The 17,867-nt window shown below is 41.5% G+C and overlaps 1 protein-coding gene across 6 annotated transcripts in view; it reads left to right on the top strand.

The window, feature by feature from the left end:
* DOCK10 (dedicator of cytokinesis 10) overlaps nucleotides 1-17,867 on the top strand; it is a 246,269-nt gene that overhangs the window by 112,914 nt on the left and 115,488 nt on the right. For all 6 annotated transcript variants that reach the window (XM_040982815.1, XM_040982814.1, XM_040982813.1 and 3 more), the window contains exon 3: nucleotides 5,079-5,168. In XM_040982815.1, coding sequence (XP_040838749.1) covers nucleotides 5,079-5,168 — 90 coding nt within the window. The remainder of the gene's footprint in view (nucleotides 1-5,078; nucleotides 5,169-17,867) is intronic.

The raw sequence follows: 17,867 nt of genomic DNA, 5'->3' as shown, positions 1-17,867 counted from the left end.
GATTTTATGGCATGTCAGTTGTCTCAATATTTGTTATATTTTTAAAACACTTTTTCAGATAATGAAGTTAAGGTAGTCAGAGCCCAAAAGAATCAGCAAAATAAAGGTCCACTTTGCAGCAGTTCATTCTTTAAAGAAAATATACCGCGGGAACATGAGGAGCTTGTGTCTTTGTTACACTCTCTCCTCCAGAAAATGTAGTGTGGTTTGCTTCTAGATAATAAAACACACGTGTTAAAAGACTAGCCGAATTCATTGGCCACATTGTCTTGGAGCCTAAAATATTCCAAAGTTAAGCTGTCACACAGGCACTAAAGTTCAAGGGAGGATTGTTTCAAGGAAGCTTGCACCTGTACTAAAGCTGAAATGTGGGGGGGAAATGAAGAAAGGGAAGAGTTTTCTGAGAACTGCAGGGTTGTGGTGAAAGCCCTCCACAGAACAGGCCTTGTATGGCCACGGTGTGTGGGAGGCCCCTGGAAAGGAGCGCCAGAGAGTGGTTCCCCTGGGTTAGCTCGGTTGGGACCTGCTTTGCCCCCCAGGGAAGCGTTTCCCACCCAGCAGGTCTCTTCCCTGGGCCTTCTTGGGTAGTGAGGTCAGACTGCAGCTTCTGGGCCTTTGCCAGTTGTTGAGACACTCTGGTTCTGTTAGTACTTGCCTTTTTCCATGTGAATATTTGGGATCCTCAATAGTGAGACACAAAGAAATGAAGAAATGAAATGACTCAGTCCGTAGTTCAAGAATAAAAATCCCTTCACTTTTTCCTTGCTCGTCTTTGGGAACACCAAGAGCCGTGCTTGAGTGGATGATGACGGAGCTTCTCCCCAGCAACGTGAGAAAGCAGTTTCCCATCAAGGCACAGCGAAGGTACTCCGATGATGGTCTCACGTATTTAAGAAGCAAGTAAAAGAATCACACGAATAACACTCCTCTGCGTTTGCTAAGAAACGTCTTTCAAGACGTGAATGCAGTATCTGCATCTCTGGTAGATTCACTGATGATCACTTTGAGAGATGTAGTTACACCAGAACACTTTGTGGTGCGGTTGCTGTCTTCTGCAGCCTGGACAGATGGGTAAACAACTCATTTCTGTCCTCCTTTTTAAGCTGTACTGGCCTCCAGTACTGTCAGAGGAAGCTTGTCACAGCCCCAGGAAAAGCTGCCTTGTTTCATACTTGACAGTGGCCTTTGGCCAACTGAGGAATCACCTCCCTGTGCTTGGAATAAAGTCTCCTGTAGTCACTGTAGCAAGCAGAATAGTGACTGCAATCAAACCACAAGGACTACCCACACCTAGGCTGCAGGAACCAGAAAGTGACAGGATGCAATTGACAGACGCTCATTATCACAACCCTGAAGCTACAAAAACGGGGGGAGGGGGGCACATACATGACTTTTATGACAATTTTTATTTCTGAATGCCTACTCTCTGAACAATTGGCTCCTTACAAAACCCTTAGCACCAAAAGAGGAGTTGGGCAGAGTTCCAGTACAGTTTCATGCTGTTGAGCTACACGGGTTGTCAACCCACGGGTTTGTAAAAGAGAACAGGAAGTGTGTTGTGGCCAAAGCCATTTGTAGCGGTCTGCAAGTATCTAATTCTCAGAAAAGAAATTCTTTGTAACCATATTAATATCCCTGACAGCTATGATTCTTCATCACGTTTTCCTGCTTATTTGATTAACTTCTTTTTGCCATAGTGGAAACAGGTCAAATATCTCAACTGAGTGGCAGCACCACGACATTCACAGAGCAAACTCTAGGAAGTCCTTTGGCTTCTTCCTGCTTGTTCCTGCTCCTGAAGCAACATGGCCGAGATCAGTGGCGTGTAACAGTTAGGAAACATACAAGCTTTGTGTACTGGTGCTGGTATAAGACACATGGAAGACTTGCAAACATAATGTGAAGTGTTCTTTGATTTAAATTTATCATGCAGTTCCATGAGGGTGATTCAGCTCTTGTTGTCTTACTTAGTAGCCAGCCGATGTGATTTCATAAACTCCCTGCTTGTGGCCTGGGAAAGCAGTCCAGGATGGCCCAAAGCCTTGGGACGCTGCACCTGTGTGGGACACCTGGGGGAGGCTCCTGACTCCTGGCTTTGAATCAGCTCAGCTCTGGTCCTTGAAGCCACTTGGAGAGTGAATCAGCAGATAAAAGATCTTTCTCTGGGTCTCTTTTCCTCTCTGTGTATCTGACTCTCCAATAAAAATAAATAAATCCTAAAAAAAAGTAGCCTTGATTTCAAGCCATATTTTTCTAATGGCCTTGAGAATTAGAGTATTTTAGGTACAGTTACTTTAAAAAAAAATTATTTGTGTCTATTGGAAAAGCAGATTTACAGAGAGGAGAGACAGGGAGAAAGGTTTTCCATCCACTGGTTCACTCCCTAACGGCTGGAGCTGAGCCAATCCAAAGCCAGGGGCCAGGAGCTTCTTCCAGGTCTCCCACATGGGTGCCGTGTCCCAAGGCTTTGGGCCGTCCCACACTGCCCTCCCATGCACAAGCAAGAAGCTGGATGGGGAGTGGAGCAGCTAGGACACAAAGCAGTACCTATTTGGGATCCCAGCACTTGAAGGTGGAGGACTAGCCAATTGAGCCAGGCCTGATAGCTATTATTTAAAAAGGAAAAGAATGCAGTAAAACAATAGATGTCTCTAGGTGGAAAAGGAGAAGGATGACTCTCTTCCATTTTATTTGTATACAAGTTTTATTATGTAACCATAGTAACAGATTCTTACTTAGAAAAATATCTAATGTTTCTAGTAGATTGTCATCTGTAATATTCCCTGGAATTCAATCAGGACCTACTGTGTATCTTGGAATTATCTCTGCAGTCAGGAAGCAATTGAAATCTGGTATTAATCCACACAGCTTAACTCAGGCAGATTCCTCATCTCCAACTCCCTTTCTTTACTGTAGATCTTCTAAAGCAGTGAATAATATAAAAGAAGCAACGTTGAAGGAGGAAATTAAAAAATTATTTTAAAATGGCCAATGCAAAGAACAGAGGCACAAGTGGCTCCTTTATACTTTATTTTGGACACAGTCAGCCCCTGTTCCATCTTGTGTGTGTGTGTGTGCTGGCTTCCTAGATCTGCATTTGTTTAAACTGGTCGTCACAGCTCTTCTCAAATCTGTTCATACAGCTGGGGACAAATACTGGGGCATTGGCCCCGGGAGCTCGGCCAACAGCTATTTTCTAAGCTGAGTAGTTTACCATATTGCTGTAAGTAGAACTTAAGATTCTCATCCGTTTTATCTTCTATTTTTAAGATTTGCATGACTTTTTTCCTCTTTCACATTGACTGCACCCTTGTTTCCTAATGTGCACGTGCTGTCCACACACACACAGAGGCACACTCATCCCTCACACACATACAGACATGCTCAGGCTGGCACACTCCACACAACCAGGTGCATGTGGTCTCTCACATGCCACATGCAGACACACACACACACACCCAAGTACATGCTCCTACAGGAGCCCACACAGTCCCCACACAGTCATCACACAGATGATGCAGTGTACCCAGCCACACGCGCTCATGCACAGACCACACACCCATGCAGTCCTCACACCAAGAACACATCTGTGTATGCGCACATACTTGGTAAATACAATAAACAATCACCCAGACTTGACACTAGGTTAGAACAATTAAGAAAACAGAATTTCCTGCACTTGCTGAGCTTACATTAGAATTTAACAACAACAACAAAAAAAAAGGATGTGGAAAAAAATGTGAGTCTAGGATTAGAAGAAAAGAAATAATGGGATGATGCTGTCCACGGTGGTGGGGTTGACAGCAATGACTGTGAACTCGGAAAACTGAACTTCTTCACACCTTTCCTTACTCATCTCCCAAAAAGAATGGGTTTTGACATTCTCACCTGTTCCAGTGATTAACCCAGAAGAATTCCCTTTACCTGGAACAGTTTAAAAGAGCCTGGCCTGTGTTTTGGCAGCCTGGTGCCTCATTTGTCATTTGGGGGACACACAATACGTAACAGACTCATTGTTTCAGCATTTCCATAACCACCAAAAGGAACTTAGTGAAGAGAGCTGATGATGGTGAAAGATTTCTGCTGTATCAAGGCATCTTTCACTGCCTGGCTCAATGGATCTCAAGATACAGTTAAAGCAAACAACTAGCTCTGGTGTTGTGGCTTAGCCGGTGAAGCCTCTGCCTTCATCCACTCCGTGCAATGCTAGCATCCCATGTGGATACAGTTCAAATTTTGGCTGTCACAGTTCTGATCCAGCTCCCTACTAGTGTTCCTTGAAAAACAGTGGAAGATGGTTAAGTGTTTGGACCCGTGCACCTATTTGGGAACCCCAGAGGAAGCCCCTGCCTTTTGGCTTCTGGCTTCTAACTAGCCCAGTTTCAACCGTTGCAACTGTTTGGAGAGTCAATCAGTAGATTAAAGATTGCTATGTGCTGTCTGCCTCTGTCTTCGAAAAAAAGTAAATGAAAAAGTCAACAGTCTATGGAACTCTGCTTTCGATGTCTTGTTTAAAGGCGTACCTTATGTATCCGTTTATGTATATTCATGAACTACAGGGTAGTTTATTTAGCATGGAACTTGAAAAATATTTTGCTATTTCCAAGAAAAATGGGGACACCAAAAACATAATCTATGTTCTTCCAAGTCTAGATTTTTACTGAGCATTCTTTGTTTTCTCCCAATCAACTATACCTTCAAACACAAACACACACGGACAGAAACTCTTCAAAGGACTGACAAGTTTACCCCTTAAAAATGCATCCAGTGAAAAGAAACTAAATTCAAAATGTGTATCTGTGCATTTGCCTAAATTTTTGTTCTCCGTGGAAAGGAAAGCTAAGTTTCCAATTATGAGCTGCACTTGTCAGTCACTGAAATAGTGTTAGGAGTGGTCACTCAAGAATGTGAACCTTCTCTGCTAGAGACTGAATGGCTAACAGTTCTGGAAGTTTCTCTCCCTCGTGTTCACCCTCAAATGCTGTATTGAACAAAAACTTTGCTTTTGCTCCTGGCATGGTGGCCTTCACAATGCTTGCGAGAGTGTTTAATTTTTTTTTTTCTCTTGCTCCTTGCAGACAGCCACGGTGTCCTGGGACATCCGAACATTGTACTCCACCGTCCCTGAAGACGCAGAGCACAAGGCAGAAAACTTGCTGGTGAAAGAGGTAAGCATGCAGCTTCCCAGGCTTCCGTCTGGGGAAGGTTTGCTGCCCCAGGAGTTGTCAACACGTGGGCAGGTGGCCGTCTTTCCCCGCTCTTCTAGCTGGCCGACGTCTGTGGGTCACTTTCCTTCTCCGCGTCCCTCAGTTTGCGTGGTTGACTGTTCAAGATTTCTAACTTAAAATTCTATGTGGAGAAACCGTGACGTAAACTGAACAAAGGTTGATTTGATTTCACTGGTTTGCACCCAGTTTGGGGAATGACCATGTGAGAATTTTAGAGTTTCTCATTTTAGGCTTGCCCTCACAGAACCAGAAATTTCACATTCATGGATTCAATTGTGAAACATAAATATTTCGCAAAAAATGTACTAATACTGAACGTGTATAATTTTCTTGCTATTAATCCCTGAACATTATAACAACTATGCATGAGTATATAACACATTGTCTTATGAAATAAAAGTGATCTAGAGGTCTAAAGTCATTTAAAGTATGCAAAGGGACTATATAAATTATATGCATATGCTCTCTGATTTTGTGAAAGAGTATTCCAAAAAACTCATGGAAAATAGCTTTAAAAATATTGATTTCATGCAAAAATTGTGAAATCTATGCATCATTTATCCCATAATGCATGTTTCTGTGAACTTTTGTGTTGGGCAACAGCAGGTTTGGCTGTTCGTACCCCGCGAATACTGAGGAGTGATGTTTACAGAACAAATCATAAGTGGAAATAGTTCATGGCAAAGCCCTGTGGCTAACTTTGAAATAATGAATGAAATCTGTGTAGTCCATATACTTGCCACAAATGGGTGTCTGAGAAGACTGCAAAATAGCTTCTCCCTCTGACCAGAAAGCAGGCCAGGGTCTGGGTCAGCTTCAATGTGTTTGTTGAATAGATAAAATGAAGCCATACCAGCCTCTCCTTTACAGAAAATGCAGTGATGTGATCTACTGCACAGTAGATTCCAAACGCAGCCTGTAATCTGGACAAATTGGCATATCCCATTTAGGATTTAATTACAGCTGCTGCATTTCCAAAATCGTTTTCTCAGCTCTTCAGCATATCTGACTTAGTCATATACAGATTAATGCTAATCTAAGTGGCATTCATATTTTAATATTGAATTTAGTTCATTATCTGGCATATGCTCACTTTTTTTTTCCAAATTCCATTATTACCTATTTATGTCCGCTACACAGTTAGTAGGAAAGAGAAAGAAACAATCCGTAATGATGGTGTCAGACACTTTGTGATACTTTCTGAAGTACAATATATTATCTTAATTTCTGACATCTATTATGATGTTTTAAAAAGTACCTTTTTTAGTCTTTTTAGAGTGGTTGCAAAACGCTGGCTGTCCTGTGTGGTCATATGCCTAATGTGCCTAGTGCTGTAAAGAATTTTCAGCTTTAAGTCATCGCTCCAGTAGAACTAACTGATTCTCATCTCATATATCCATGTTTATATTTCTGGTATAAACTCTCTTTTAAATGGTATGATACTACCTGTACTACTCTACTACCTGTTTTGTTCCAATTAATTCCATTATGTTCAGACTTATCGTTTGTTTCTGTGGTGAAGTCTTACTTTCCGTGGACATTAGAGAAAGAAAAGCTTTAAAAAAATAAACTGGAACTTCCTCCATATTTTTTTATGTCTTGGAATTGCAGGATTAATAAGTACAACAGAAAAAACCAAGTCTGAGTAGAGTCGCATGCACATGGAGATGTGATGTTTTGGGGAAAGGAGGCACTTCAGGGTCGCCGAGGGAGGCTGGGCAGCTCAGCAGAAAGCACTCACTGCCTAGTTTGGAAAAAACAACGAGGCTTCTGTCTCCTGTTAAAGACAAGAATGAATCCCAGAACAACAAACACACACACTTTGAGGGCCAGGTGTTGTGGCTGTCCATGCTAAACTGCAGCTTGGGCCTGCATCCCGCGTTAGAGTACCAGTCCAAAGCCCAGCTACTCTACTACCCGTGCAGTTTTACTGATGCACCTGGAAGGTAGCCAGATAGGATCCAAGGGCTTGGGGCCCTTTGGCCCATGGCAGCTCTGGCTATTCAGGGCCTGGAGGGGTGAATCACTTTGTCTTTCAAATAAATAAGCAGATCCTCTTTAAAAACATACATTTTCAAAACAAAAGTTATAAAAATATAGGAAACCACTTTTTTAAAAAGTTATATTTTTTTATTGGAAAGGTATATTTACAGAAGCAAGGAAAGGCAGAAAAAGATCTGCCTTCTGGCTCATCCGGCAGGCAGCTACAACGGCCAGGCCTGAGCTGGTCCAAAGGAGCCAGGAGCCTCCCCGGGATCTCCTACATGGGTGCAGGGTCCTAAGCCTTTGGACTGCACTAGACTGCTTTCCCAGGCCACAAGCAGGGATTAGAACTGGCGCCCATATGAGATCCCGGCGCATTCAAGGCGAGGACTTCAGCTACTAGGTCATTGTGCCGGACCCTAAAAATTATTTTAAAACAGATTAAGAAACCCAGTTTCCCAGGAGACATGCATATTTGCTGAGCCTCATTAATTCTCATGGAGATGCAAATTAAACAAAAAGTATACACAATTAATTAAAAATTAAGAGCAACCAAAAAGGAGAACAATGCTAATATGTATCTCATTTAGCAATAATGGGAATAAATGGAAGAAACACTATCACGCAGTGTTTGAAATACAAATCTGTATCGTTTCCATATGTAACTCATAAGAATCTCTAAATATCATGTGAATATGCACATACATATCCTAAAAACTAGCACGAATATATAAAGAATTACAGACATGATAGAATTGTTTAACAGGTATATTAAAAAATTTTTACATCTAGTAGTGATATATAACCAAGGTAGCATATAGTAAATGAATATGAATGTATTTACACACATTAAGAGAAAAAAAAAGACATAAAAGTAGAGTGTGATGCCACTAAGATAAAAAAGTTACAAATGTACACATAAATGAATTTGAGTCTAAAAAATATTGAAAATGTATCATCAAGCTTTGCCCATTGATTATCTCAAGTTTGGGAAGATAGGGAAATAAAAGAAACTTTAAATTCATATCACTTTTTTTATTATGTTGTTATAAGAGGATTTGGTAATTAAAAATATTTGGAAACCATTGGAATATATTTTTGAAATACTGCCAAAATGGAAACAGTTCAATCTTGGCTAGATTTGTTTACAAAAGTCAAAAAGCAGTATCATTCTTCAAGTTATTAGGCAGTTATATAAGAAATGACTTCAGAGTATATTTTTATTATTTTCATATGATAATGAAAAAGTCATTAGGAGTGCTCAGAGTCGTGATTCTCTGTGTGGTCCTTGTGTGTCACTCAGAAGTCAAGTTCATCTGATGTAGTCCATTTTTCACCACTTTGCTTATTTGTTTATGTTTAGTTGCAAGTCAGAGTTGCGTAGAAGAAAGAGAGCGATCTTCCATCTGCTGGTTCACTGCTCAGATGGCTACAAGGGCCAGAGCTGGGCAGGTCTGAAATCCTGGCAGCCAGGACTTCCTCTGGCTGTCACACGTGAGCACCTGGCCTCAAGGCCTTGAGCCAATCTCTGTTGCCTTCCCAGGCCATCCTTAGAGAGCTGAATTGAAAGTGGAGCAGCTGGGACTCGAACCACTGCCCATATGAGAAGCTGATGCCACAGGCCAGGAATTACTTGTTACACCACCACGCCAGCCCCATTCTTCAGCATTTTAAATGTAACTACTATGAATTTATAAATATTTCTGTAATTTTAGAAACATTCCATTCTATGGTCCCTTCGTTCATTTTCTGTGTAAATTTTTCTGTGCCGTTCAATTTTCCAGCAGTTTCCTTTGGGTTGTAGAAATTGCTTTCTTGCCTTTGTTGTTAGTTGTCTTGGGGAAGAATTTCTTACATTCCCTCTTGCTCTCGCTTTAATTCCCTTACTTTTAGGCCTTCTTTTCTCACTTCCACTCTCTGCTTCTCACTTCCTCCCAGGAACTTCTCCAAGCAGAAACCAAAGGGAAGGTGCTTCTTACTCTAGGTCCTGCCTGCCTGTTAGCCTGAAAATCCCAGGACAGACACCCAGCTCCCATCAGCAACATCAGCAAATCTTTTTCTGTCTCGTTTTACTCAGCTGATGGAATTTAAGGGAGAGAAAGCTAGAGGCAAGTGAGAAAAGCATAGAAAACTATCTGATTTCCTGATGTTTTTTCAGTATCACTAGCAGTGAAAACACTGAAATACATTTTGTTTTAACGATGGAAATACATTGGAGCCTGGGCCTTATAGCAAGGGAAGAAGATGAAGACCCAGATACACATGGTAACAGAGCATAAATAGCCAAGCCTGACAGCACAGATAAACAGAAAGTGTTCGTCATGAAGACTGGGTTGAGCTGACAAATGACTCCAGAGAACTGTGCTGGCAACAAGTCTTGGCCACAGTTTACCAGTAGCAGCTGCCCTTGACTGACTGCTAACTTTTTGCCTGGTACAAACCTTTGTTGCAATTACAAATCATATTGTATCACTGTCATCCTCTTTGCCTCCTGCTGATAAAGAGATTGTGTCAAAGAAGTTGAAGTTGCTTTCCCAGCCAGCATCCTCCAAGTTTAGGAACAGACAGATCCGAACATCAGGACACCTGTCCGCCAGCCCCAGCCTCTGAGTACTTGAGACAGCGCTGAGTGCCAACAGGTGCAGCAGGCTCTAGAAGGATGACTTCTCTCAGTCCTCCCCTTCTTGGTCTCATTGTTTTTGAACAGGTGATTCTGTAGAACACACTTTAAGAAATGTTGACTGGCTTGGTGCAACCCATTAAGGCAGCAGTGAAATGCTTTCATTGGGGTCTATAGGATTCTATAGGAATACTGTTTAGGATGTCATAGCTCTAAGCAACTTTCTGGCCCACCTTGTGTTAAAATGTTCTTTTGGCTTCTCACCGGGTGACCATGAAAGATACTAAGGTTGCTAGGCAACAGATTGGCAAGGCTAACATATCCAGCTCAACAACAATTTTACTTCATCTCTCAGTGTCTCTCTGACAATTCTCAGCCTTGTGGAAGGCTTCAGTGTGCTGTTCAACAGAAATCTTGACTGACTTCATATTTTTAAGGAGAGTTACATATAATGAAATGTGCCTTCCTTTTCCATTTTACCTGTTTTGAAAACTCTATTAAAATAATTGATCTCTATTAAGTTGAAGTCTGCATTCTCTGTTAAATGTAAGGTTATGGATTTCTCACATGGAAGCTTAGGTTTATTTTACCTCCAGGAAGACAGTCCATAGCTGATGCTAACAAGTCAGAGTTCAGCAAAATCGCGTATATAGTATATTTAATGTGTGTATATATGTGTGTGTGTGTGTGTTTAAGCTCTCTGTAGGTGCTAGAACCTAATTTTACAACCTAGAAAACAAGCTCTAAAGGATGAACTAACTTACACTCATACACAACGAGAAATCCAGCTCTGCTCACTCTGGTTTTACACTTCACGTTCTTACTTATTTTAGGGTATGTGCCCTTTGGTGAGTTCCTTTAAGCCGTGTGGTTGGCAGCCCAGCGTGGTGAGCGCCCCCACTGCTCACAAGGTGACAGTCTCTAGTTCCTGTTAACCTTGCTTAGTTTCTTTACCTTTAAATAGGACTATAATAATGCCACCATGGCTGTGTTTCTGAAAGTAAAACGAGCCCTGGAACGGGAACACTTGGCAAATAGGCACTGGAGAGCATCACCTTCTATCTGATCTGTGTAAGCGGCTTAAAGTCAACATCTAGAACCATTAAATCAAACACTTCCGTGATTAAGTCCCCCCCCCCCCCACTGTGGGCCTGGGGGAAGGGTCGATTACAGGGACCTATAAATAGAATACAGACTTCCTGAGCAAAACTTTCCCTTTTCATACACACAAAGGATGATATAAAGCAGAAACCCAACAGAGTAATTAAAGCTAAGTTCTGATGAGAGGACAGTTCTAGGGCTCAAGGGCAAAGTGCATTCAAGGGGCGCCTTCCACGGAACATCAGTGCTGACAGGGTACCAAGGTAGCAAGTTCTTGCTTGCTCTGAGAACAGAGTCCTCTCTGATTTCTGTAAACCATCCCGGCTGCAGAAGCAGGGCAACCGTGAAGTAGGCACAAGGATCGATTTCGGAAATGCAAGTCTTACTTTATTGGAGGCATAAAACATTGAAGACTCAGGAAATGTGGAAGGATAGAAGCCAGTATCTGTAGACATGCATGCCTAAATACACAAAAACTGCCCGAGTCCAGCTCCAGCTGAGTTCAGAGCTCGAGAAGGGTGCGTGGAGTCAGCGATAAGAAAAGACACGGACACTGTCACCTGGTGCCTTCTTGCTCCAGCTCAAGAAGAAGCTGTCCTTTTTATTTACTCAGACACATCACAAGCCTCTGCACAATCGTCTAATTGTTCTGTTTTTACTTCCTGACTACGTGGGCATGCACAGATGTTTGATTATTTTATTTTTTACTTCATGGTCAATCAGGTACTCTTAAAGATAATTCTGTAAGTTGCTATAATCAGTTTCTTTAAAGCAAGCCACTATTCATTCTTCAGTAGTAGCCATTAGGTGACAGTCAGAACTCCAGGGCCAAAGCACAGATGGTTACCTACTAATCAGTAAAACATTCCTATTACGCTTTATTTTCACAACTTATCTATCACTTAGTGGGAGAAATACAACAAAAGGGGAAAAAATGTAAAGATCCAAGACAAAAAGTTTCAAGCATTAAACCCCCCTACAACTGCAGGCTCTACAACCTCATAAACAATCAAACAATAATCCAAAGTATATCTCCATGATGTTAATAAAATCACCCTATATTTCCTCTAGTTAAAGAATTAGGAAAGCAGCTAAAACAACTACATTTGCTATGCTCTAAAGAGTTGCAAGGACAGGCTAATCTTTAAGGTCGCTGTAACTATATTTTTTGCCATAGCAGTTTCAGCCCATACTGCCATCACTTCCATTACTTTGTAAAATTCTTATGAAGCCATTTCCCGGAAGGCATGCTATATTTTTGGGCCAGATTTCAGGGCAATGGGTAGGCACACAATAAGGTGTCCAGAATCGGCATGGGTTTAATTGTACTTCTGTGTGTAGTTAAAGGCCCACCCACCAAGACATTATCAGTAACATTAACTCTCAAACTCATGTTGTTTGCAAAAGCCATCTCACATGGGCAAACAACAATGCCTCCATAGATTGCAGAATTCTTAGTGGGGTGGTTGAGTGTCCATGCAAACAGGGGGTGAGACTGTGTCAAGGTGGTCAGAGAGAAATCCACCCCGCTCTGCCAAACATCTGGAAGCTCCCCCAGGCCCTGCCAAGCAGGGAAGCTGTTCTCTTCACACCTTCGTGCCATCCACACCTACTGCATGGACCCCAGCAAGAAACCATATACTGTCCTCAGCTGGTGCTAGCTAGATAACCAGGACAAGAGAAAGTCCGCATTTAAGCAAGTGATCCAAAACAGAAATAGGATGATTCTCAAGGGGATGAAGATTTGAAAAACTGGAACCAAGTTTGAATAGAAAATGCAAAGCAGATTTAAGGCAGAGTAACTGTTATTGAGGTTTCTAGCTCCTCAAAGAAATTTGCACTAACACCCAGAAGAAATCATGATGTGAATGAGGACACACACAAGTCTTACAGAAGCACAGGATGTTTGCAGAAAGGCAACTGGGTAGGTGTCTCTCGCTCACACACACACCCACACACAGAATACTGACTCACGAATATCCACTGACATTGACTAGAAGTATGTGATCTGAAACATTCCCCATACTTATTTAGCCATGGAGAAAGTGGACATGCAGGTATTTTCCCCCAAGAACCTTGAGGAATGTTCATGTAAATGTGACCTGAGAGATCATCAGGAACGTGGACCATAAAACGGTTCCAGGGAGCCAGAATCAGCTGTCACATGAACCTGGACGTGCATGGCCTTGTGGCAAAAGCTGATGACGTAAAGGTTAATATGAAAGTCTCCCCAAATCAGACAAATTGGCCATCTGTTTTCATGGCCAAACACTCACTCCTAGTTCTTACTGTTAATATCAAAGAAGCCTACCTTTGTTTAGGGATTTTATTTTTTTAAGAAATATTTATTCATTTTTATTGCAAAGACAGATCAGATTTTACAGAGAGGAGACAGAAACATCTTCTATTCACTGATTCACTCCCCAAATGGCCACGATGGCCAGAGCTGAGCCAATCTGAAGTCGGGCGCCAGGAACTTCCTCCTGGTCTCCCACACAGGTGCAGGGCCCAAAGCTTTGGGGCATCCTCTACTGCCACAAGCAGGGAACTGGATGGGAAGTGGAGCAGCCAGGACATGAACCAGCACCCATATGGGATCCTGGCACTTTGAAGATGAGGATTTGCCCATTTAGCCATCACACCAGGCTCTGTTCAGGGATTTCACACAAAAGTAGGACACAATCCCAGCCAAACCCAAGATAATTCAATGATTGATTCTAAGATGGATCTCCATAGAATTTTTAAGTATAAGCAAGGTTAATGCCAAAGTTTGTCATAAATAGTAATGATCACAAAATTTAGAGTACTGTGTTTTTTCATCCTTAAGTTTATATTCTAAATTTCCTTCCTAATTATCAGATACTGAGTCTTTTGTCTCAGTAACTATGGGCTCAGTGACCCAAACAGCCTGTCCTTTTAGCTATCCAGGATTCTGCCATTCTGCCACTCCCAGTTTATTTGGTTGCATTCACTGTACTCTCTTCCTAAAGAATTAAATTCTCCACATAGAAATCTCCTCTCCTGCTGCTTGACTATTACCGTGGTTCACAGCGTGTTGGGAGCTCCAGGACATGTGATAAAGAGAGCCAAGCATTGGGTGAAAGATGGAAATATGTTCATGATTCAACATTTATCACTTACTACACAGATGATAGTAAGTGGATACAGGAAAGTCCCTGCACCTTCATGTTGATATCACCAGCTAGAAGTTATGGGTCTGTGATTGCATTTTAGCAATGAAATCTGATTTGTTAACATCTGGAAATGCTACTTTAGGGTATAGCAACAAGATCAGGTTCACATATCAGAAAACAAAAATTACTAAAGACAGACCAGAAAATGAAACTTTTTGTCTGATGGGTAATATTACGGAACAGTTGGGCCAATAAGAGCTTATTCACTGTCCTATCTAAGATGGGTTACTCTAAAGACCTATAGTAATATTTGGTGGTGTAATTTTTGTGACCGTGAAGAGCTATTAAGGAGCAAGAATTGGCACAGGTTTTAAGACACAGCAGGGTTAAGCTGCTCCTTGCCATGCCTGCATTCCATATCAGGATGCCAGTTCAAGTCATGGTACCTTCACTTGCGATCTGGTTTCCTACTAATGCTCTGAGGAAGGTGGGATGCTAGCCCAAGTTCTTGGGTCCCCACCTTTCTGTGGGAGATGGCACAGAATACCCAGCTCCTGGCTTTAGTCTCATCTCACCCTGGCTCTTCAGGGCTTTGGAGTGTGAACCAGAGGATGAAAGATCTTTCTCTCTCATTTTGTCTTTCAAATAAATAAATAAATCTTTAGAAAGAGATACAACCGATAGGAGTTGGAAACCGCAAAGAAAGTGAAGGAAAGGAATGTGTTTGTGATCGCTCAGCACATTTCTGATGCAGATGAATATTAATAGTTACTTGGGCCATGAATTTAAAAGACATGACCGGAAGAGAGCCAAGATTCCTGGTGCGAATACTGATGAGACGAATAAGAGAGCTGTGCAAGGAGATGGTCACACAGAACGTATGCTGGGGACGGTGTGGACCGTTCTGGATTTGACAGTTGAGGCGTTGAGCCGGAGACAGACACCACAAGGTGGTCTGGAGCTGAGAGTGCAGGTCCCTCGTGTTACGTTCCCACTTGAGAGGCTTGTGAGAAGGATCGCTCACATGCAGTGGAGACAGAGCGGTCAGAGAGGCTGAAGGCAGAGTTTTATCTCAGGAGAAGCAAAGCTTGCCTGAACGAAGTTTAAATATCATATGTAGAATAATGTGAAACTTGACCATAAATAAGAATGGTGCTCAATACAGAATAAGGTGGAGAAGGCTTACATAGTTAATACCGTATCCTGATGTTAAATGCTGAATAGCACACTCATGATTCTGCTGCCTTCATTACATAGCAACCCCAGCAGAGTAATTGTGATGCTTGCTGTGCTACGTCTAATTTCTGTGATATGATATCAATGCCTAAATTTAAATTCCACAAGCATATTTGGAAACATGCCGCTACAAAAATTTCTCAAAATTAAAAACATAATAATATTGTGTCCTTTCTTACTAAAATGAATGTCAGAAGCAAGCACACAGCCTGTGCTTAAGACACGCATCCACGTTGGGTAGCTGGGTTCAGTCCTCACTTCAATGCTTGAATGCAGACCCGGGCGGAAGTGATGGCGGCTCAGTGCTAAGTTCCTTCCGGTCACGTTGGAGATGGTCGCTAACTTCACGCCCAGCCTGTTAGCCATTGGGAGCTGAACCAAGATTTCTCTCTCTCTTTTTCTCTATCTCTTCTTTCTTCTCTTCCCTTTATCCCTCTCAAATAAATAAATTTTAAAACTTTAAAATATTAGCTACAAAATGAGCGCTAACTGGTTTTTGTTTTCACTAATGATGTCTTGTTTATAGTTAAGACACATCTCATTTTCAGCTTTTTGAAAGATAAATGTATTAGGTTTATTTTGTGACTTTAACAAATATCAAAATATGCTGTATATCTCTGGCATGTTACTTTGTGTCTATTTTACAAGTATTGCTATCCTAGCAAAAGAGAATGAGTTCCTTTAATTTTCTTAATGCTAAATGTATTAAAACACTAAAGGTAGAAAAAAAAAAGACACATAAAAATCGCTTAGGGTAAATCCAGAGAAATTTTAGTTGTGTAAAATATAGAATGGGAATGTGTTGGAAAGAAAGTAGATGTGTGCTTTGCATTAACAGCAGTTAGGAAATGTATTTTTAGTCCAAATCCCTAGAATAACCATCTTGTTTCCAAATATGGAAACCTATTCCAATCTTAAATCAGCTACCCTTTTTCCATAATAAAAATCCAAAATGTTTGGCAGTGAGTGAAAACACAAAAATATAGATCAGAGACCTTGGGGCTTATGAATATAATCCATTTTAAGTTCAAACCTAAAAATGTTTCCATTGAGCTAAAACACAGGTGTTATGCCCTACAAGGGAAGAGTGATTGGGTCGTAAAGTTACCAGACTGCTTTGGTACCGTCCATTATTCACGTGACAAATTACTGGTGAGATCTACCTGAAAATTTAGTCTATGCTTCCAGGTGAAGTACAGCTGTGACTTATGAAAGCCTGATATTGCAGGTTGTTGAATTACCTTAACAATACATATTTCATGTTTTTGGATATTTAATTCAAAAAGCAGGGTTATAGATAAGCCTGCGGGCTGGGAGCTTGTGATCAGTGACTCATGTTTTATAGCCACGGCTGAAGTCAGAGTCAACGCACGTGACTCAGGAACCCAGATCCCAGGGGCCATCCTCCCAGATGGGGACTCTGTCAGCAAGGAGGACTTGAGAGCTGGGGCCAAGAATCCTGCTCGGCCTCTGTGGTGGTGGGGCAGGTGCACATGACCCACCAAGCCACATAACCACTCCTCAGGGAACAGATTTTGAAAGAAAAGCCAAATATTTTGGTCAGTTTTCAATTTGCTGTCAACTACATCTTCATAATAATCTTAGCTCATATGAAGTGATATTTTGAGGAATTAAATTAAAATCAAGGGCCCGGCATGATACCCTAGCAGCTGAAGTCCTTACCTTGCAGCAGGATCCGGTATGGGCACTGATTTGTGTCCCAGTGGCCCATAATAAATAAATAAATAAATAAATAATCTTCTTAAATCAAAATTTGTTAAACAAGATTGATTTGCAACATTGAGTCTAACTTGTATTTACATTGTATATTTTTCTGAGCTTATTATTTCTGCTTCTTCCTGAAGAACGCAGTATGAGATTTTTCTTTAATTAGGCAAAGATTATTTTTTAATAATTTAAAGGAAAACTTAAGGTGACCCATTTGAAGAAAAATATTTTCAATACTTTTGCTTTCTTTTTTTCTTTAAAGATTCACTTATTTTCATTTGAAAGGCAGATTTACAGAGAGACAGAGGGAAATTTTGCAGCCACCGGTAACTCCCCAAATGGCTGCAACAGCCAGAGGTGAGCACATCTAAAGCCAGGAGCCAGGCACTTCCGCCAGGCCTCTCTCACTTCTGCAGGAGCTGAGACCTTAAGGCATCCTCCACTGCTTTCCCAGGCCATAAGCAGGTAGCTGGGTGGCGATTGAACAGCCAGGGCATGAATAGACTCCTCTGTCTGCTGCTGGCACTGCAAGTGGAGGATAAACGTGGAACACCACTATGCCAGCCATCAGTGTTTCTTCTTTCTGTCTGTCGACCAGATGTCCTGATTTGCAGATGTGGTTATGTGTCCTCGCTGCTGGCTGAGATAAATGGTATTTGCCTTTTCTCCGAAACATCTTAGTGTGGGCACTTGATCATCCAGAACCATTAAAAGCAAAATGTTCCTGAATTCACTTAATTTTGTGATGCCTTATTTTTTAGCATTTACATAATATTCATAATTACTTCTAACTTTATAATGAATGGCATGAGTGTGAAATTACCACCATTATTTGAC

This window comes from Ochotona curzoniae, unplaced genomic scaffold (assembly GCF_017591425.1).
Source record: "Ochotona curzoniae isolate NIBS_2020 unplaced genomic scaffold, NIBS_Ocur_1.0 contig_3643, whole genome shotgun sequence".
Lineage (NCBI taxonomy): Eukaryota > Metazoa > Chordata > Mammalia > Lagomorpha > Ochotonidae > Ochotona > Ochotona curzoniae.
The sequence above is the reverse complement of the archived record's forward strand: the minus strand, read 5'-3'. Positions and strand labels throughout refer to the sequence as shown.